Genomic DNA, 23,710 nt, shown 5'->3' on the forward strand with positions numbered 1-23,710 from the left:
AGCACAAAAACGATTGTTTAGGGTCAGGGATAAGGTCACTTTTCCGAAAAGTACCTTAACACCTGTTCTAAAACTTCCGAAAGCCACTTTGCTAATTCATGTTGTGCAGAGCCAATCATAGACAAAAATCGGGCAGAGTGGTACATCCTTTTTGTGCATTTTAGGAGGGCCATACATGCGGGGACGTTGTGAGCCTGTGGGCCTAATCCAGTCATAAATATCACATGGTAAGGAACCTTTCTTAACCAGTTCTAATAAGCATTTTTGTAACTTGTTTTAATTTTTGCCATGTTATCATTTTGCGAAACAGTGCCTAGCCTTTTGAATTTTGTTTCATCATTTATCAACGTTTCTATTTATCATTTGTTTCTATTTATCAACATTATATTTTAAGATCTGTGCAAGAACTAACTTACAAATGTTTCCGCATATAAAAGCTATCTTCAAGTTTTGTACACCAAAAAAACTTTACACCAATAATTATTAATAGGAACTTCTCAGTGAAATTAAAGAAAAGTGTATAACAATATATTAACCACAATATATCTGCTATCTAGGGAATCATCTTATGTACCAGCCTACAGACTGTCTTCAGTAAGAACCACAGTAGCAGCAGCAAGTGAAACAGACAAGTGCCAGACCCAATGATTCAAGACCAAAAACTTGCACCAAAGATAAAATGAAGCCAAAAGGTACATTTGGTACTCAATATATTGGCAATAACGTTAATGAGACAACACAGGATGTGTGTGTCATGATAATAAAAGGTAATGGTCAAATTGAAAATATAATCTGAACAACACAGCACAGGAATGCATGAAATGAGAACAGCAACTACTGTGGATTACAAGAAGAATTGCAGAAAAAAGGAGACCAAGTCTTGGGCACACACAAAAAAAGGATGATCCCACTAATAAAGAGTTTAAGAAACATTACTAGCATAAACACCAGAAAAAAAAAGACCCAAAGCCAGAAGAAATTTAAAAAATAAATAAATGAAATGACAAAAGCTGACAAATATCAAAAGCTCTAAAGATGGAGGTCAAAGAATCTTGAAAACAAGATAAGCACCTCAATATTGAAACTTACAGAACAACAAGGAGACTTTCATTTGAAAAAGCTTAAAAACTACTGCAAAAAATTTTAAGATTCTAGTTAGAAGTACATGCTGAATAATGAAGCAATACTTAAAACTGCACAATAATCCAAAAAGGAAAACACATTCAAGAAAGGAGTGACCCAGTCCTCCCAAGAGCTCAGTACAATATCTAGGCAATCAATCAAGGAGCAACATAACCTGAGAAAGTGGAAACAGAAACCTATAGTTGAACAACAGTAGAAATCAAGATCCCAAAATCGTACAATCCGGCAGAGAAATCTGTAACTTGTGTGCATGCAGAAAATACGACTTAAAGGGGGGATATTGGGTAAGCTGAAGACTTTGTTTGAGAAAATAGAAAACTTAAGAAATTTTAAGACAGTGGTTTAATCTCTGTATATGGGCTTGGTCATTTTGATCAACCATCTAAGTACTATATAACCATAAAACTATACATACTATAAATCTGAATATACTCAATGTATCTTCTAGAAATTTGGCAAGCTTTTAGTATACATTACAAATCTGCTGTACACAGAAAATCAACTTTTTTAATAAAGGAATTTTACTAAAGATTTGTTTTGAAATTTACAAAGCCTTTACTAAGTCAGTCCGAGTGAAAAATGATTTTCTTGCTAAAGAATAAAAATATTTCTTTTCATCTTTTAGTTCCATATTTCATTTGCATAATCTTCAGCACCACTTGAATGAATATCAGTAATTTTGATTAGCAAAATTTATACTTTAACTTTTACTTTCTCTACCCTAAAACTAATTGTAGGAAAACCATCCATAGTAAAAGTTGAAAAATATGAAATAAAATCAAAAATCCATTTTTTTCAACTGATTCATCAGGTGGAAAATGAAGTTTGATAATAAATATTAAAAACAAGGTAATACCAACAAACATGTTTAATACGGACATTTTGGAATTTCTTTAAATTCCATCATTAGCATTAATATCTGAAACAAAAATATTTAGTTCATAATATTCGAACTACAAAAACAACATTAGCATTGAGTAAGTTTTCATATTCAATTCAAAGTTTAGAAAGTACAAATTTATACAGTAACAATATAATAGAATGTACAATGAAATGTGCAGCATACATGCTTAGTAAATAACATTGTTAAGAGAAACTATTATAGAGAAAGGCTTAAATATAAGTATAAACACTGTATCTTTAAAATAATTACAATTATCAAATAAAAACACTGAGAATGCCAGAATTGATTACATTAATGACAACATGGAGGAGTTCATGTTATTATTCAGAGATGGGTGATCATTGAAAATGGAGAGACTTTCTTTTATAACAAGTTTGTAATCTGTGGTTCCAGAGTCGAGAATCTTAAAAGTTTTCTAGAAGTATGGTGTGGTTGTTATTCTCACTGTGCAACTGAATACAAGACTCGGGTGGATTACTTAGCTTACATCCACTTCTTGCTGAAATTCCCAAATGCTCGTATTTGTAGGTGATGTGTAGTTTTACCAATATAGGTAGCTTTACAGCTACCACAAGTGTATTTATATATTACCCATAAGCACATAGGAACAGGTAGTATGTCTTTTGTTTTAAACATATTTTTAATTCTAAATGTTGACATAAGTACTAAACGTAGCTTAATTTGTGGGTAATATGTTGAATTATTTTTTAAATTTGATATATGAGTTTAAAACTTTGTTTGTCAATGAGAGGAAAGATAAGGATCAGTAGATATTTTGAGACAGTTCATGATTTTTTAATAGGTTCCATTTTATTTATTAAAAATTTTTGTGTGATAATGTGTAAGAAATTAAAGGGATAACCATTACTTTGTAATATGTTATGAATTTTTGAAATTTCTGAGTGAAAACAGAAGCAGTTAGAACAGATATTATACACTCTGTTCAGAAGGTTTAGAACAAGGTTATGTTTGAAGGAGTCCGGTATGAAACTGTTGAAATGAGTGTATAAGCCAGTAAATGTTTTCTTTTCATAAACAGATGTGGCAAAGAGATTGTTTATTTTGTAAATCTGAACGTCTAAAAAGCTAAGATATTGTTTTCTTCCATCTCACATGTAAAGTTTAGGTATTTTAAGAACTTCTTGATATGATCAGTGTTGTGAAAGAGTAGAAAAGTTTTAAATAAATATTAAAAACACAGTAATACCAAAAAACTGGTGCAGACTGTGAACTTAGTAAAATATTTTCTTTTGAATTATAAACTAATTTTTGATGCCAAGCTTACTGATGTAGATTTAGAAAAGTAGTTTAATTAGATTTTAAATGTAACTCTGTAAAAAGGTTATGGCATTTGCACCACAACCCACCTGTATCAAGAGGGTTAATTAGTTCATAGTAAAATAATAAAATCTAACCATAATATAACTGGCAGGATCATTACCAGTGAAACTGTGTTAAAAACTCCAAAAATGCCCACTTTGCAGCTGACCTGCTACACCAAGGGATGAATGAAAGGGCTGATTAGACATAACAGATTGTGGATCAGCCTGAGCAAAAACAAAAGTTATGTTCAGCCAAAATAGGATGTTAAGACAGAAAAGAAGTACCTAATGAATAAACCTAGGTGATTGGTGTACTTTGATAATTGATTAATTGTTGATTTCATTGATCAATTATTTGATTATTCTTAAATGAAACTTAGATGTAATAATAGAAAATAGTAATAATCTAAAATAGTTACCAATAATTCTCTCTGATGTTTTATAACCAATAGAAATGCAAAGATTCAATCTATTGAATGACATATTACATTTCTTTCAGTACATAGTATTGTCTATTTCATTCTCACTATTAAAGTTTCTCTTCTGGTGTTCAGATCAAGAAGCTTAGAAAATTATTTTAAGGCTCTTATGCCATAGTTAGAATGCCAGTTAAATTATAATCATTATAGGACATTGTTTGCTTTGACATGTTATTATTCTGTGTTCTAAGGTGCATCATTTAAGCAAGTAAGAATTATTTACTGTACTACTACCATCAGTATAAAAATGTAGGCTTATATTTCAGCAGCAACTGACAGCAAAAAAACAAGAGGTTAGAGGTAAGTACTGAATTTCTTGATTTTTATGTATATTTGTTATTTATTGTTTAAAAATAAATAAATGTTAACATTTTCCTATACTGAAAATGTATTTCCAAGAATACTTACTCTTCTCTACCCATCTAAGCATTGGTATGAATCTTACCTCGCTTACTCTAGGCCTTATACCCCATTTATTACTCATAGCAAGTAAAATCTTGTGATTCTCTCCACCTACATGAATGCACACCCTATCCCAGGTCCATATACAAACTCTCTGTTATTACTTCATATTCAGATTTTCAAGACTGTTCACAATAACAGATCTGAACAGCAGCCATTGTGGGGAGGAAGGGCGGGAGAGTGTGAGAAGATGCAAGTATTATTGGAAATACATTTTCAATATAGGAGAATGTTAACTTTTGAAACACATTTACCTCCTCTCATACTATAGCTAGGATCCCACACTGACAAGGTGGAGGGGCTAGTGAAGGAAAAATCTACATAGAAAGTATCTACGTAGAAAAGAGGTGTGCAAAAATGATATATAGTAATAGTACATGAGTGGGGCCCACACTACTGCTGGAACAGGTGTGCTCTTCATCCATACAACATGAGATATAACATCTGGGCAGTAAAGGCCAGACTGGCCATAGAGGCAAAACCATAACATCACGAGACATAAATAAGAATTGAGGGACAACTATACCAGAACTAACCCACTCCTGCAATACCAAACACATCTGGTCACATCCAGTTAGCCAGTCAATTACAGATCCCACACACTTGTTTAAATATTGTACATAACTCACAGGATCCGTCCAGGCCCCAAACAGGTAGATGAGGCCCCACGTTTCATTGCTAGAATTATAGGGCTGTGGACCAAAAGCTTGATCCAAGGTGTAGTGGCTAGAGCATGAGGCTCTCAGTGTAGTTATATTTTCATTAATTTGTTATTATTATACGATCCCACCCTGAAAGTTTTAGAATGTTGCATGTGAGCCACTTGAATTATAAATAGAAGACAAGCAGCACAAAAGTGGACAAATCATCACATTAACCCTATCAATACATGATCTGTCAATTTGACTGAATCAAGTGACCTTTTGTACTTGTTTAAAGTCTTTATAAATTTAACACTTATAACTCTCAATATATTTGGTATTTCTTAGTGAAGTATGTTTAATAAAATAAAATAAAGATTTGTCCATGAATATATATTTGTTTTGAATAGTCTGTGTGCAAAGTAATTTTCATATTAAAATTAAAAATACTTTTCCTCATCTCAAAAATCTCAAATTTCCTTTGTGTAATCCCTAAAACCTCCTGAATGCATTTCAAACTTTATAGTTTATCTGCTATTTTCTCTAACATATCTCAAAATATGATTGGTTAATTCGAACAACCTCGTAACCACAAAAAAAAAAATCTAAAAAACCTAAATTAACCTTTTTTTTTCTTTCTAGAATGACTTCAAATTGTAACATGAAACTACATTCGTTTATCCTAAGTAGCTCTAAGTTCGTAACATTATACATCTACTTACAATTAAATTTTATTGTTCTATTGCCCTTTGAACCATATCTAACTACCCACGCCAATACAAGTTGTAAATCACTCTAGAATGTGCAACTCACAAGCATGCCTCATGAACCATTTTAATTATATTATTATTATTTAATTTTACCTAATCTAGTCTTAAATAACTTGAAAAAGATCTGTATTTTTAGGTTTTAGTTACTTTTATAATAATAAATAAAGAATAAATATGAAAAACAAGAAATAAAGTACTCGCGCAATCTTCTTTTTTCTTGCTGTCGGGTTTTGAAGAGAGTTAACCCTAAATTTTTATACTATAGATAGTAATGCACTTAATAATTTTTATTTAATTAAATAATGTACCAAAGAATATAGACTAATAACATCCAAAAAGTAGACAAATTCACTTACCTCTCAAAATTTTCCTGGCTTTCTAACTATGTGACAAGAGCCATTACAAATTCATCCAAGCTAGTCATCAACTGTGAGTGAAATTGATAATATTCTGTACATAATACAACGCTATACAATAAGTCATTTGATAGATGAAAACCTTGACTTTCTATTGGTTATAGGTAATATATAATGAAACATATAAGAGAACTATCAACGAATTGTGAAAGAGAGGATGTGACAGGTGGGTGTGGCAAGAGGGGTCTGATTTTCTATTCGATAGCCCTGTAACCAAACAAAATTCAAGGCTATAAAAATTATGGTTTGTTTGACTAATAACAATTTTATAGAGAGTATTTTACGTTTAATTTCGTACATTTTCCAAGAGGTGATGGATAAAATAGAGATGATGACATGCTAAGACAAAATGTGTCATGTGGGTCACATTTGTGGAAATTCAGGATTTTTTTTAAATATTTCCTTGTAGAATTAAGAACTTAAAACTTGTATACTATAAAAATATGGATTATTAGCTAAGATTTTATTCTATTTTAATTGGTATAGCATAAACAAAAAGTAGTTTAATAAAATTTTGAATGTAAAACACTAAAACTTTGTGTCATGCACAGTAAAGGGTACCCGAGGCAATAGGGTTAACCAGAAGAAGCACAAAATGCAACAAACAGAACTCAGAGTTATGAGACCTTTCTTGTCTCACTCAACTTGAAAAAACAGAGATCTAACTCCCCAACCTTAGAGGCAAGGCAACACCTTTTGCCCCTGGAATTACGAGGTGTATGTGTGTGGAACAAACTAAATCCCAAGAATGGCACAGGAATTGATGGTTCACTTGCAGAATTACAAGGAATCTAGGACCCTCTTCCATGATCACCGAAATGATGATGATGATGACCAAAAAGAAGGGCCACGTTCAACTAAACCATCTAGGGTTATTGGTAGAAGGGCAGCCAGCTTCGCCCTCTTCTCCTTGAGTGGAATAATGAGTTCAAGCATCACTCAGCAGGAATAGACCTTTGTCCACCACTCCAGCGAGTAGAAAATGGGAATGGTAAGAACTAGAAGAAATGAGGATAATGCACATTGGGTAGTCTCAAGGAACAATGTTGGGGAGACAGTGGAATAGATGGACCATTTTCCCTATTTTGAAAAGCAAACCAACTCCAATTTATTTAATCCAGGGGTCAGTAAGGATGGGCAAAATCCCCTTATAATTTATTCATGATAATCCATGAGTGGCAGTCCAATAGTGTATATAACTGTCTAGCACCCAGAAAACAACAAGGTGGTCTTATGGAACAGAGCTCGTTGCTACCAGGAAGATTTTTTTTTTAAAATCAGTTTACTGGTAGCTAGTGCAGATTTGGAAAGAAGCATACCTGACCAGGCAACACCTACCACGAGTGAGGTCCAAATGAAAATTATGAGAGGGTACCTGAAAAAGAATAGAAATAAACACAAAAGAAATGAAGTCACTCACCTCTCTCACAATCTAGCCTGGTCATGGATAATAGCCTAAGAAGGTAGCCAAAAACCATCTGAGGAGGCAACTGCTAAATCATGTAAATAATGAGATATAAATGTATTAGGTGTGGTCCACATTTCAGCCTGTACAATCTCCTCCAGTGGGCAACTCAACCATGCCTCCAGGGACATCGAAATATGACGAACTTGATGACATGAAACCCAAAGAAGTCTCCACTCTTCCAATGAAAGCCCAGATTAAGCAATAAAAATCTACTGATGAACCCAACCAGTCAAAGTGACAGAGGATAAGTCACATGACACTGGAGGATCCCAATGGAGAAACAAACGGTGACATGAACCACGAAACTCTTCGGTGCTCATAACATAATAATGGAAAGCCCAAATTGGGCATAAAAGACGATCTGGATCTAAATGGACATAAAAATGAGGAATGGAAAGAAGATGAACAGGAGAGAAAGCCTTATCGCCTTCTCTAGCTGCTGAAGTTTTAGGTAGAAAAGACCTATCTGGATACTACAAACATAAGTGAAATTGTAAAGAGTCCTGTGAACATGAATCCCAAACACATCTGAAAATTGATGTCTGCTAGCCAAAAACATAAGAAGATAAGTCTTAAGAGAAAGGTGATAAAAGAAGCATGATGCAAAAGGTTCAAAGGGTGGATGAGATAAGGCATGGAGGACTACTGTGATATCACAATTAGGAACCTGGAAAATATGTCAAGAATGAATAACCAAAAAAGAATTCAGAAGAAGGAACAAAACTGGGGACTCAAAATATTTATGACTCCTAGCAAAATGAAAAGTAGCTGATATGGAGAAATGGACAAAAGTGCCAAACCTTTGTCAAATAACCATGTCAGAAATTGAGAAATATGCAGCACAGTACAACAAGAAGGATTAAAACCATGTCTGAGAGACCATCAGCTATAAGTAAACCATTTATGTTAATAAAGTTCCAAAGAAGAATACTGAATGGAATGCATTAATAAAGATGCCACCCGTGATGCCAATCCATGATATCATGCAACAGACTGCATAAAAACTAGGCATGGAGTCAGAGAATGGTGATCGCCGGATGACAAATGTTCGACTGAGGCTGATGTAAGAGAGATGGCCAGATAAGAAGCGGAAGAGGTTGTCACTCCTGAAGATACTGAGGGAGTGGAAACGAAGTCTGAGTCAGCCAATGTGCCACCACCAGAAGAATTTGACAGGACAAGGAACAAATCAGTGCAAGAACTTTGTATAACAGATGAATCAGAGGTAATGTGTAAAGATGAAGGCCCGTCCAATCAGGGCTGAGAACATCTATGGCTAAAGTGAAAAGGTGAGGTACAGGAAAACAGAAGGATGGGAGCTGGGTATTCCAGTATATGGTGAAAGCATCGATTTGAGGCATCCTGAAACAAGAGAAGATCCAACAAAAAAAAACTTGTGGATGAAGCATCCATTCCATGGGATGAACTCTGTTGGGAAGAGATAACTGACTGGCCACTACACCTGGAACATGACAAGCAAGGAGAACAATCTGATGATTGTGGGCCCAAAAGAAAAAATCCAATGTATGAAAACAAAGAGACCTGTAGGGAATGCCCCCTTACTTGGAAATGTACGAGACCACTGGGTCCAAGTGAAGCATTACCACCTTCCCTTGCAACAATGCGAGACCCCGAAACATAGCATGTTGAACTGCTAGAAGCTCTAAGCTCAGAATTCCATATCCCCAATTCAAGTGCCCCATTCCTGGAGAGAAGCATTCATCAAAAGATGCATCTCTGGACGTGGGGGCAGAAAAGGGACACCTAATGCCATGTTGCCCCTGTCCAACCACCAGCCAAAATCAAGCAGGCTGGAAGCTGATAAAGTCACTGGACAATCCAGCACATCTGTGTAAATATTCAATTGGTCCCATAATGACCACTGAAAGGAATGCATGTGGGCCTAACCTAACTGAATGAGTGATTCCAAGGATGCTGACATCCTCCAAAAGAGATAGAACCACACAGGCCGGTGGAGAAGGAGACAACTGTTTTAGAAAAATGGTCTGTTCTATAGACTGAAGATGTAGAAGAGAAGGTTGGGCTCAGCTGAGATTGGTTTGAAAAAAAAAAACCTAAATGGATGAGGCACTGTGTGTGAGTAAAAATATACCTCTGCATTTTGATGAGAAAACCGGCTTTCGCAGCTTTGGATAAAAGAGTTCACGTGTGAAGTTCTGCCAAATGGCAGGAAGGAGCGAGAAGAAGCCAGTTTTCCATATAATGGTGAGTGTGAATTCCAAATGAGTGAATATGACAATAAATAGATCTGACTATCCAGCAAAAGATGTATTGGGCACATGCAAGGCCAAATGGTAGTGTGAAACTGAAAAACATGTCTCTCATGCACAAAATGGAGATAACATGAAGACTTCAGAATTGGAATATGAAGATAGGCATTGGCGACATAGGATTTTGTCATCCACAGACTGGAGTGAAAAGTGCAAAGAAAGGGAAAGATAAGACCTCATCATAAACTAAAGGGGCTGAAAGGAGGGATTGAGATGAGACAGGTTGCCAATCACCTGTCTTCTTTGGTACTACAAAAAGACAGGAATAAAAACCCTTGAGACAGGAGTTGACACACTCTACAGCCTCTCTGTGCAGAAGATCTCCTAACATGCACAGTAATGTCTGGTGAAGGTGGAAAGACCAAGTAACCATCCAAATAACTTTCCCACAACAAAGAAGGAGAAGAGTCATATGTTACAGGAAAAATCTGCAAGACATTACAAACTTGATGTACGAGTTGCAAAAGGAGGCAAGATGTCTATCCTATGCTTGTGATTAGCTGTCTGAACAAAGAAAGGTGTCAGCAAAATCGAGTCCAAATTCTCACCAGTCTACCCCTGATCTCCTGCATGCTCAGCCTCTGAGACAACAGGAGAAATTCAGACTGCTTCATTTAGCTATATGGATTACAATGCCAACAAAAGGGATTGAAAATCATTTTAAAATCTATTAAACTAGTATCACTTTACTTGTTTGTGTACTTTTTATTATAGCATTTATTTTGTTTTGGATACTTCTTATAGCAATTCTATGAAAAACTAACAATCCCTACTTCGATTACAATTTTTCTATTTATTTCTTCAGTTTTTATATGTCCATAGAATGGAGACAACATCTATAAACTTTCACTATCGCCATATCCCTGATAGCTATAACTTTAAAAAATTAGAACCACAATCACAAATTTAAAATTTTAATCCTTACATTGGCCTACAGATAAGTGTGTAATGCTTCCAAAGTAAGGATTAAATTTTATAAATTTGTGATTGTGGTTTTAATTCTTGTTTCATTACTTTTTGTAGCAGGAGCCCTACTTCATTTTAAAATTCATATTTGTTTACTTTTTAGGTTATATCATAATCAATACTTCGAATGATCAGTGTATCACTTACGAATTTGATAGGGTGGTTCTTCGGAGCTTGAGTTATTTGGAATCCTTGTCGATCACTACTATTAATGACTTAAAATAAACTTTTTTACTTATTCAATGTTTCACTGAATGGATATCTGAATAACGACATCTTAAAACAGTTATTGAATGCAAAAAATTAAAACAGAGGAAAGAATACATTAATTTTCAACATGTTTAGAAATTAATAAAACTATGTTTCAGTAACTAAATGCAATAAATCATGTTATACCCAAACCAAAGTAAAGATAAATCTAATTTGTTCTTCCTCAATTTTGTAATAATGGAGTTTCACCAAGTACCAACTGTTTAAAAGTATCAATTATATAAAACAAGCTAGTACAGTAAGATTGACTGTCTTATACAAAAGACTGAAAACAAAAGAGTGCTTAGCAACTCAACATGTTTGATTCAATAACAAGTGCGAATTACATTTTACTGAAGAACAAGATCATTCCATGTTCAGTCAAGAAAGCCCTGAATCAGCAAAGAAGACCTGGCTAAAATAAGAGATCACTGTTCCTAACACTGTAAGTGCACACCTCAAAATAATTCATAGTGAACTGTGCTTCCACCTTCACCCAGTGGAATTTGATCTATTGGACAAAGAAGCAGAAAAGAAAACTGAATAATCTGACTAGACATGAAAATAGTTCAAATCTAGTAGAATATTACCATTTAAAAATCCATCCTAAGATATTAAACCTTTTGAAGTCCAAGTTCACAAAAACTGAGTAGAGGTTTAAAATATTGTCCCAAAACCAGGTAAAGTGTAAAAGACTGAAAAATCTTGCAATAGATATAGAGCTATCACTTAATGTTGAATCTGACTCTGTACGAAAGAATACATGGTCTAAAATAGTTCAAACTTCTTCCGAGATCAGGAGTCCAAGCCAATAAAGCCAATAAAATCTAAAATTAAAAATGATAGTTTAATAATCACAAAAGCAAACAAAGGTAACACAACTGTTGTACTAGAAAAACAAGATTATCAGGGTAAAATCAACGACTTCTTTACAGCTCCACGCTCGTAAACATATACCCCACTAAAACCTTCAACAAAAAATGTTAAATCTTTGTTGGACAACAGTGTCAGGAAACATACTCTTTAGTTTGTGTATATAGTAAGTATATATATATGGGTGAGTTGAGCTAAGGATTCTTCTACAGTAGGTGTCCGTGACTTGTTGGCAATAAATTAGACAATAAACAAACACCACGCACTCCACTTGTTTTCAAAATAATGTATATATATTAGAAACAAGTTTAAGGTATATACAAAATTCTTTACATTCTGTAGATCATAGTTGTATCTTAAACAGTATACAGTTCTATTCTTCCTATCAAAACTCTACTTAGGCCTATTCAATTGCTTTAGAACTCATTTGACAAGCTGAACTATTTTTCTGCTACATGTATTAGTTGTATCTTAAACACTATACAGTTCTCTTCTTCTTGTCAAAAATCCACTTAGGCCAATTCAATTGCTTTAGAATTTCAGTTGACAAACCAGCCTATTTTCCTCTATTACTATGGCCAACTGTCCGAGTATGGCTCACTTACATTATCGTCAAGTTTTTTCACTATATACAAAACCTGTTTTCAGCTCAATACTAAGTCATCTCATATAGTCTACAAAAGTATTTCCTAAACTTTTTTGGCCATGGAACACTTTTCAGCTGAGAAAAAGCTTACGAAACACTAGACACGTGAAATATGGGTGTAGAGGGTATGTTGCACATGCAGTGTTCTCTAGATTTGTGTATTATTCACTTATTTATTTAATCAAATTACATATTAATGAATTTTTACATTTTTATGCTTATAATATGTTTGAGGTACAAACCTCTCCACTAAGATATTATGTAGAAAAGATATGGCATTTTCTATAATTCTTCTTCAATGTAAAATTGATATTATATAATTCTAATATATAGGAAAATATTTAATAATAAGTTATGATCATACAAAAAGTGTTAAATATTTTATTAAAATTTAAAATCATGATTTTCTCATGAAGCACCTATCAATCTCGGACAGAATACCAGTGTTCCTCGGAATATAGTTTGGGAAACGCTGGTCTACACCAACATTTACAGTTCCTTTGTCTGTCTCCAATGGTGTAGGATCTCCAATAGGGCTTCAATTTGATAGGTTCCCTTATCTTCATCTTGACCTTGTGTTGCATGAGGTTTGTCTCTCCTATTCTATCTGTATACTGACACAGTAGATCTTGTTCCTCTTTCTTCTTCTTACCAGTCAGTTCTTCATTTATGTTGACATCCTTGTATGCAACATTTCCACCCAATAATATTAGGTCTAGTAGGTCTTTATCTTCTATAACTAAGTCATTGTCCTTAGATTCTGCTTCTATGACAGCCACACCTGCCATGTCTATCTGTACATCAATAGCTGCACCTGTTAAGTCTTCTTCCCTCTCGAAGTACATCTTCAACAGATTGGCAAGGTAGACCATGGTTGTTCCATCAACTTTCACTTTATAGTGCATTCTGCTTACCACTTCCTGTACTGTGTATGGTCCTTTCGAGTACCAGGTGAGTTTATTGTTGTCTGTAGGTAGCAGAACTAAAACCATCTGTCTGACCTTGAAACGTCAACCCTTAACCTTCTTGTTATAGAAGTGTTTCTAACTGTCTTTGAGTTTGGCTTCCCCAGTAAAACTGCTTTGATATGTCTGGTTCAATACTCCTTTCTGGTACTCTTTTTTTGTAAGTCTCTTTCCTCTTTGTTTTGTGCTTGACTTCCTCTCGGGCAGAGTCCCAAAGTTTCTGTGGTGAAGAGTCTTTCTTCTGCACTTCCTTCAAATGTTTACTACTTGGTATGTTTCCTATCACCAAGTCATATATTGGTTCCTTGATACACATGGCTTCAAGGTCTCCTACATAATATGGAGTATCCACCTTTATTTTTGCTATGGGAAACTTTCTCACTGTCCCATCAATTAGCACATACAGGGTTACCTTGCCTGTCATCTGATCATCGGATAATAGACTGGTTCTCACTGATGCACTACTGCACCCAGTGTCTCATAGAACCTTCACTTTCTTGTCTCCGACATAGCCTTCATATATTGGCATATTATGATTTGTTGGCACCTCTTGATATTTGTAACATGCTCCAATCACTATTGGCACTGTTGATCCATTTGCTAATTTGAGCCAACCATTAGTCGTGCACTGATCAATCATGGAAATGGCACTTCCTTCTTGTGCTGAATCTGACAAGTTGTCTTGATTCTGTTTCTTCTGGCAGCAGCATCCATTGTGACAGTCACTCTTTTCTTTTTTCTTACCAGCACTATCTTTGTAAATAGCTTCAGCTGCTTTATGTTGAGATTTCTGTCCTTCAACCTCCTGCCACTGTTAGTAGACTCCAGCTCCTGGTCAGCCATCACTGGTTTTGAGTTTGACTGTATATTTTTGAACTTGCAAGTTATACTCCTTCCATGGGCTTCCATATACTGTTCTACCAGCTTGATCATCTCCTCTACAACTTTTGGTGCTCTCTCCTTTAGGAATAGTGTCATGTCTGTTGAACATTTGATCATGAACTGTTCTCATACTAATAAGTCTGCCAGTCCCTCAAAACTATTTTCACACTTGGCCATGTCAGTCCATTTGGTGAAGTATTGCCGTAGACGTGCCACAAACTGAAATACAATTTCTCCAGTTTCAGGTCTGACTTCTCTGAACTTCCAAAGAAAACTTTCTTCAGTAAGTTTATATCGTTTCAGTAAAGCCATATGTAATTTGTCACAATTCATGCCATCTTCTGACATCATGCCTGCATATACTTGTAGGCCTTTTCCTGTGAGAAATGGGCTGAGACAGACTGCTCAGTTGCCTTTGTGCCAGTTCTGACTTTGAACCAATCTTTCATATCTCTCCAGGAAAGCATCTATGTCATCTTTCTGTTCATCAAATCTGGGCAACTTGGGTCAGTTGGCTCTGACTCCATTGTCATTCTTGGGTCCTTCTTCCTTTTGTTGGGTGAGCTTTGCAATCTCAATTTGTGCTCTTATTCTCCCTATTTCTAGTCTCTCCTCTCTCTCTTATTTTCTTCTTTCTCAATTTTTGCTTTTATTCTCTCTCTCTCTCCATTTCCAGTTTTTCCTTTCTCTTATTTTCTTTTTTCTCCTTTCAGTCTTTCTTCCTCTCTTCTCTGTCTCTCCTACTCCTCGTTTCTGTTGCCGCTCTTCTCTCTCTAGTCCTTGATGTTGGTTAACAAACTCTCATAGTTCACTGCCTTTTAATTTGAGACACTCTCCTCTTTCTACCCATTTATCAAAATTTGACATGATTATGTAGCATGATTGTAATCTCCACACTATTTACACTACTACTACTACTACAGTAGTACAGTTTACACCAGCTCTGTGACATACCATAGTAGCAGTTCCATCTGTAGATAAGTTTAAAATTGATTTTCATGTCTACTCCTAATTTATCAAGGGTATCCGTCAAATGTTAGGTAATTGTATGGGCTTTACCATCATCAAGTTTTACACTCCCTAGGTGGGATGTCTCAACACTGCCTTCATGTACATATTTTGCACAAATGACTAGCTTTTTTTTCAAGTTCTAGAACACCCACTCATCTATCATGACATCATAAAAATCGTGTCTTTGGAAATATTTCACAACTTCATTGCATAAATAGTTTGATATGATCTGCATTTCATTAACTGAGGTCCAACTTTAATTTTTCATTTCAGTTTTACAACCATTCAGGGAGTGAAAATCTAGTCATTTATTTACGGTTTCACTTAGAAGCTATGATTTTTCACAAAAATAAATTGTTCAAAATACTAATTTATCTCACTTGCTCATTTTATACTCAGGGTCACAACCTTCATCATCAATTATATCATTACTATCATTGTACTCCACACTTTCAGTTTTTTTTTTACATTCAATTCTTACAGAATCTAAATGGTCACTGCTGTTATTGTGACTTTTAATTGCCAAAATTGAATACTAAGAGATCCAGTAGTACCCACACATTTATTTTTACAATAACTTTACACTGGTGACAGAAAATGGATACGAGTCCATCTGCTTTTGTAACAATTACTAGCCATGGGTATCGTTTAATTGAACCTTTATATATATACTATGAATGACTATACCATCACTTGAAAAAAGTTACCAAGTTGATAAGTGTGTCATGAGAATAAGCTTATTTCTTGACATTTCAAAATATAACTTGTAATGACAGATTCTTTTTTATAATGCTAGCAAGCTATTACTGCTCTAAAGTTTCATGGGTTAGACCAATAATTACAGCTTATACTATTATATAGTTAATATTACATTCTTCCAGACATAATGTAGAGTTGCTTTTCTAACTGATTTGTAATGATACTTTCAAGCTGCTACTCCCTTCTGTGTGTATACGCACCAGACTTGCTCAACACTATAATAAAGCCAGAATTCACTGGTCTGTTTTAAATTTCATGATAAAAAAAAAAGAGAAACAAGTTTATTTTGAGGGTCAATTCTTCACGCGGTGATCTTAAACTTGGCACTTACCTGTGTTTTTTGTTTTCATTGTGACATTTTCAATTATTTCATCTAACATGGTACTAATAACTGAAGTAGGTTCAGGAGTTTCTAATGTGGATGAAAAACTCCTGATCAATGTCTGTTTTGACAAGAACACCTTAAACATCAAAGTCAAGCATGTAAGAATATTGTAAAATCCTAGTATTGGTCTAGTGGTATGTTTGGTAAAATAAGCTGTTACAATGCTTTTAAAAAACAAAACAAAAATTTCTTCATGTAAAAATTATTCTGTAATGTGAACCACAAAATAAATGCACCTAAACTGTGAAGCTGACTGTTGATTGGCTGACAACAGATCATCCAAAGTCAGGTTATATTTGTCGAAACGCTTGTTGTTGCAGATTTTGCCTATTGCAATAGTACTGGATAGCTAGTATGGGACAACAAATTCTACTGTATAATGAAATGTGTATACAACATATATATATGTACTTGTTGAGAACTGATAGCAAAACTATCAGTTAAACAAATGTTAACATTTTCTAACACCGAAAATGTATTTCCAATAGATACTTACCTCTCTCACCCATAGCTATTTCGACCTCCATTTGCCCTCTAGGCATTGGTAAACATTTTAAAATCACACCAATCTTTTATACCCCTATATTTTTTGCATCATTGCAGCAACATGTGCTGATCATGTGACCACCTTCCACCAATCCCATTGCACCCTCTATACTAACGCAGGTAGCTCCCTCTATTCTTGCGGCACAATCCTCACTTTCATGAATTGGCATATACAAACCCAAAAACACTGGCAATTAAGTGAGGAGGAAGAGTGGAATATGGGAAAGTAGAGGTAAGTACCTATGGGAAATATATTTTCAGTGTTAGAAAATGTTAACTTCTGAATCGGTACTACCTCTGCAATCCCATAGCTAAAATTCCACACTGGAAAGGTGGAGAGGCTGGTGAAGGCATAAAAACAAATAATCAAACACAGAGTGACTCCTATAACAAAAAGCAGGTGTACCACAATTAAAATACAATGCACACCTGTAGGGTATAGCACTACTTCTGGAACAGGTATGCTTTTTACCCAGTAAATAAGATAAGACATGTAGGGTGGAAAAGAACAGAATACATGGCTAGGGCCAGAGAACCGTATATCAATAGGCCAAGTACAGTCCGCCCATGCAGAAAATATCCTGGGGAAGCACCTTGGGATACAACGTATTATACCAAGTGTGGTCCAAGGACAAAAACAACATGGAAACGCCTTGCATAAGTTTGTAAAATCAACAAGTGCAGTCCACCTGGGCAAAACATCCAGGGGAAGCACCTTGGATTTATATTAAAATAGCCAAGTGAGGTCCTTCCAGGAAAAACATTTGGGGGAAGCCCCTTGGCATACAAAAGATTATGTCAAGTGTGGTCCATCCGGGCAGAAAACATCCAGTGGAAGCACCTTGCATAATATATTTCATGCTATATTGTGTGTATAATATGCAACATAATGACAATAGCCCTCTTCTCACAGAGTGAGTACATATGGCTATGAGATAGTGTTATTATACAAAACCCACTCATGAGGAAGCCTCCATGGTCTACCACTCCAGCGACTGGGATCCAGAAGTGGCAAGGACCCCTATGCTCAACTTGAAGAAAGAGGGGGGATACATTGGAGGTCCGGAGGAACGACCCACTGGAGATGATGCATTGATTGTTTGGACTTCCCTATTTTGAAAAGCAGAAAGACCCAGAATGTAAGAATCACAGGTCAGTTGGGATGGGCAAAAATTCCTATCTGCTTTACTCATGAAGACATTACTACATAATGATAAATTTATCTACTGAATATGTGTTATTCTTATCACCTGTCTATACTGAGGTAAAAGAAAATAAAATGATACAACATGTTTCATGTTTTTCAAAGTGGATTGTGTTTTATTGATCTATTTTTCTGGGAGGAAGTATTACTCCATACATGGCAAAGAACTTTGTTACTCAATTTATTTCATGTTTTTCAACCACTGTTTGATTATTCTTGATATCTCTAATGACCTTGGAATTAAGTACGTTATTTGTGCACAAAAACTACAGATAAAATACACAATGTTACTGAAAAAACTTTGATGTTCATTTAGGAGGTTCTAGAGATTATGCAAATAAAATATAAAACTTTAAAAGGAAAATAAGTACAAGTTATCTCTATTATGAAATTCACATTTCACACAAACTTTATTTAAAAAATCTGATTTTTTGTATACAACATACTTTTCACATTTACTAAAGGATTGCCAATTTTCATGATGATACTCAAAGTACGTTCGGAATAATAGTAATATTAATTCTAATATATGTCGAGTCAGTACATTATACAGGCAACACTGCTAATGGTAGATGTGATACCCAAGCTTTCAGACTTACAAGAAAGTAGAGATCAGAAAACAAAGAGAAATTACTGAAAAACAGCTTAAATGAAACAAATGGAACGGGGAAAATAACCAAGTTTGCAAACTACCAAAAACATTGATAGCTGATGGTGATTGTTATTAATTCTAAAATTTTTAAAACTTTACAACCCAACTAACTTTACATACAACTAAACTACCACAAGTTTAATTCAAAAACTTTAAAATTAAAGTTTCATTAAATTATGAAAGAGAGATTTATGCATTACCACCTTAACAAGATAAATAGTGGAAAAAATGTTTTGAAATAAAATAAGAGGAAAGCCATCTTGAGTTGAGATATTTTTTCCCAGCATTTTATATACACTTGTGGTAAAAAAAAACTAAAGAAATAAAGCTTCTTGGTATTTTGCTTAAACACTATCATTTAAGAAAGATCTTAAAATTATTACTGACGAAGTCTAAATAATTATTCTCTCAAGATATAAAAGATCTTTTGAAAAATATTCTAAATGACTATAAACTGATTGTTAAATTATTACATTGCATTAGATTTATTATCTTTTTTTTACTTTTAGCAATATAAATCATTTTTTTAATGTTCAAAAAAGGTTAAAATACACATGAAATAATTTTATGTGAAACTTCTGGTTCTCAAAACAGCATGATTATAATTATAGTACATAAATAATTAATACTTGGTCATAAGCCAACCTAGCTGTGCTTTATTATTTTGTCTTCTTTGCCAACAAATACAAATAACAAAGTGCATTATCATAAATCTTTATATCCATACTATACATTTCAAATAATACTAACTACTACTGGCTAACTTTGAGTATAAAACCCTACCTCATTGCTATGTCGAGCCAATTCACTAATATAATGAACATATTCATCCCTGATAGATGGTAGATACTGAAGTAGGTCAGACTGAGGACTTGGAGAAGCAGAACTGGCTTGAGGCCAGCGGGATGCTTCATAGTGTTGACTGCGTTTGATGTAGTTAAAAGGGGCCACTTGCATGTCTCCAAATAGTGGAACCATCTCTAATTGCTATAATCATGAAAGTGTTTAGCATTTTTAAGGATAAAGAATCAAAACATTGTAGAAATACTTTACATGTTTTTTATACTGCACTGTAAAACTTTCTTTCAAAACTACAGAAAATCACATCATTTTAATCAGAATTTCTTTCACTCTACTTTCTGCATGTTTTCTGTATGTCTTAAGTTGCTTCCCCAATGTTAATCATTTTTTAACATATTAATGTTAATGCAACAAAAAATGTTAGATCTATCAGAAGTAGGAATATCAATATCTGCAAAATATACAAAAGAAGTAAAATATAAGTGTGCATATTCCTTCCTTGACTATTAATGCATATCCAACATTCACATTATAAAATTTAAAAAAGTGATTTTTACCTTAAATATCTTGTCAATCTTGGCCAAATTGATACGTTTCTTCTGATCCAACTTATTAATGTTACATACTTCCCCATCCATCAAAAACAATCCAAACCCCATTACCTAAATAAATAAAAAACAAAGCTAATGAACTGACTTATACACAATATTCTTAATGACATGCACAAAAACTCATAATATTGTTGTATTTTCAGTTACACTAATTTGCTGAAAGAGTAAATTAAGTAAGTCTGCCATGTAACTGATGGTTTAGCATGATATACTATGAAGTCATACCGAGTTCTGCTAAAACTAATTGAGTCTGTGCTATGAAATAAATGGACAAAGCATAAAGAGAGATATTTAATAAAAAAAATCTTTATTCAACACAACACATATCAACAATGTGTGTATTTTATCTCAAGTACGACATACAGTTACCTTTTACTGGAGCTGCAAGTTAATCAGGCTGGCTATACTACCTCAAGACTTACTTCTAAGCTGACGAAATCACTCAATATGATGTTCCAGAATGACTAAATCCCATGGATCAGTAAGGTCACTTACCCAGAATAACTAGCAATACCCACATGACTGGTCATTCCCATTCAAACATAAGGGAGATTCAAAAAACTCACAATTTAAAAAAAAATAATGTTTACTTTTTTACACAATTCTAAAAATGAGACTGTTCCCAGTCTCAAAATTACAATAAGATACATATAAATTACTGTATAGGGTAAAACAGTAAAAGAACCCAATGAGACTGGAAAACACTCTCATACGCTCTACATTTCAATATATATCACTGTGTCATCCTCAGGAGTATAATGTTTTGCAAAAAAATTATACTTATTTATACCATTATCAGATCACCAATTTACATATCAAAGAATTTCACACCATCTACTAATAACATTTCCAATAGGTCCATCATCCTTATTCAATAATTTAAATTTACCTTTTTTATTTAATTATCTCAATAGATTCATGTATATTCATACTAATTAAATTTCCAGGTTGTGTTAAAGTAACAGTTTTTTCCCATTGAATTATGTGTTTAGTTTCACTAACATGTTCTGCTAAAGGTGAAATAGTAATATTATTGTTTTTGACATGTTCATTCATTCCAAATTTTAAATTTCTTTCAGTTTGTCCTATATATAAACTTTTTCACATACAGATATTTTATATATATATATATATATACACACATACGCCAAATTGTTCCAGGAGATATTATTGGATTTATGGCCAAAAGTATCATAAACAGTGAGGGTATCCAACTAATGAAACAATGCATTCTAATTATTATGATTAATATAGTTTCAACATTATAGTTAATTAGCTACAATTATTATTAAGTATATATATATATATATATATATTTAGTTCTAATCTATGTGGGTAGCTCACTTTGATTAGAAATTTATGTTAATAAATCATAAAAAAGGTTTCTTTAATACTATATTGAAAAAAAGTAAAACAGAGTTCCAGCACTTATGCAGAAATAAAATTTCATTACTTTTCCATGACCATTTTTAGAAACTCAAGGATCATTCCATGCAGATTACACAAGAAGCTGCACTTGGATGTACACATTTTCAAATGTAAATACTATACAAATATTGGTAAATAATGTTTTATATAGTGAAAAGGTAGTAATATTTTTATTACTAATCTAGCAATGTTCAAATGTAACGGAATTATTTGAAAATAAAAAAGTTACTGTTAGTATTTCAGCATTTCTTGTTTGACAGTTTCTGTTCAATTTTTACAGAGAGCCTTCAAAAATTCTTTCTTCTCTCTTTCAGCCTTCCTTAGGGAATTAGCTACTGTTGATCTTTTTATATTTGAGATATTCCAGTTACAATTTAGTTTCTTCAACCTATCTCTTGTCACCTTTGTGTGGCTTCTGCTTCCTGAACTTCTTTTCTAAGCACATTATATAACTCTGTCTAGTTAATCCAACAAAACTAAGCATTTCCATAGTAATGTTTATATTCATGACACCCCCATCATGTGGTCAATGATGACTCTCCTAGCATTAATGGATAAGCTTTTCTGGAATAGCTTATTTATTTACAGAAAAGCCCCTTTCAACACTGCATGTCTATGCGATAAGGAAAGGAGAGTTTTGCAAATTCTCTAAAGCATCTGGAATTGTTTCTTGTCTGATAGGAGATAGAAATATAAAGTATCTAGTTCATCTTGCTCTCTCTGAGACATACAAACTCTTAAATCAGGCAACATCATGAGAAACTATTTGTACTGCCTAAGAATAATGTCACAGTCCCTTTCTTCTATACTACGTGTATTTACCAAAATTTTTTCGATAAAATGAAAACATAATAGCATTAAATGATGCATTTAACCTCACTTCCAATTCCAAGCAGCTCATGTTCCTTACCAAGCTATAAGTTAAGGAGGATTTCTGGATAATTTTCTCAACAGCCTTGAGGAACCGTATGCATTCAAGTCTAAAGCCTAGCAAGTCTTTACTATTAATTTTTGAAGCCCTCTTTAAATCATTAAGGACTTTCTTTGTAACAAAACCAAAAACAATGCAGAATGTTCCTTTAAAATCTTTTTTTGTCTGCCAAATTCATATTTGCAGCATCTTATGGTCCAGTTATGTTTTCCAGTCTTTCTGGAGTGACAAATATTTCTAACAATCCCCTGACAAGACCAGAGAGATATGTATGCAATCATAAAAGACAACATCAGTTTATCATTCTGGAATTCTTTGAGAAAAGGTTCAATTTCTCTATCATCTGAGAGAAAAAAACTGTTTTAGGGGCAAAGAGATGGGAATAAACATTTTTACAAATACTGACATATGACTTTAATTTTGGTGGCTTTTTCTGTGCACCTACATATATTTTGAGATGAGGTAGCAAGGACAGGCACCTTTCCATAACACTGATGTTCTCTAGCCTTCAGTGCTTACAAAACTTTGGAAAATCTTTTAAAAATAGTAAAAATCTGCCAGAGTTTCTTCAAACTTTCAGTCTGCTGCTTTACACTCACCTCTGAAAGCACTGTAAATTGAATATTCCTACTTTAGCTACAATGGATCAATGTGTCCTTTGGATATTCCATTTACAACTTTTTCAATTTGAACTTAAGAATATTAATTGCTCTCAGTAAAGATTTGGTATAAAACATATTACGGAATTAACTTAAATTCTGATCAATCTGAATTGAAATATAACAATGGACATAAAATTTGACTGCGAGATAAAACACTATTTGTATGTAAACTGAGTGGTCACAAGTAAATAGACACCTAATTTTTCGTCATTTAACTGATTTATGCTAACTAATTTGTGTTCA

General features: G+C 33.9%; 1 protein-coding gene across 1 annotated transcript in view; it reads right to left on the minus strand.

Moving 5' to 3' along the window:
* LOC106459720 (cytoplasmic FMR1-interacting protein-like) overlaps window positions 1-23,710 on the minus strand; it is a 252,512-nt gene that overhangs the window by 211,365 nt on the left and 17,437 nt on the right. Inside the window, exons 3-4 of the mRNA XM_022386248.1 lie at window positions 20,393-20,497; window positions 19,818-20,021 (exon numbers count right to left, since the gene is read on the minus strand). Of these exons, the coding sequence (XP_022241956.1) occupies window positions 19,818-20,021; window positions 20,393-20,497 (309 nt within the window). The remainder of the gene's footprint in view (window positions 1-19,817; window positions 20,022-20,392; window positions 20,498-23,710) is intronic.

This window comes from Limulus polyphemus, unplaced genomic scaffold, assembly GCF_000517525.1.
Source record: "Limulus polyphemus unplaced genomic scaffold, Limulus_polyphemus-2.1.2 Scaffold652, whole genome shotgun sequence".
Lineage (NCBI taxonomy): Eukaryota > Metazoa > Arthropoda > Merostomata > Xiphosura > Limulidae > Limulus > Limulus polyphemus.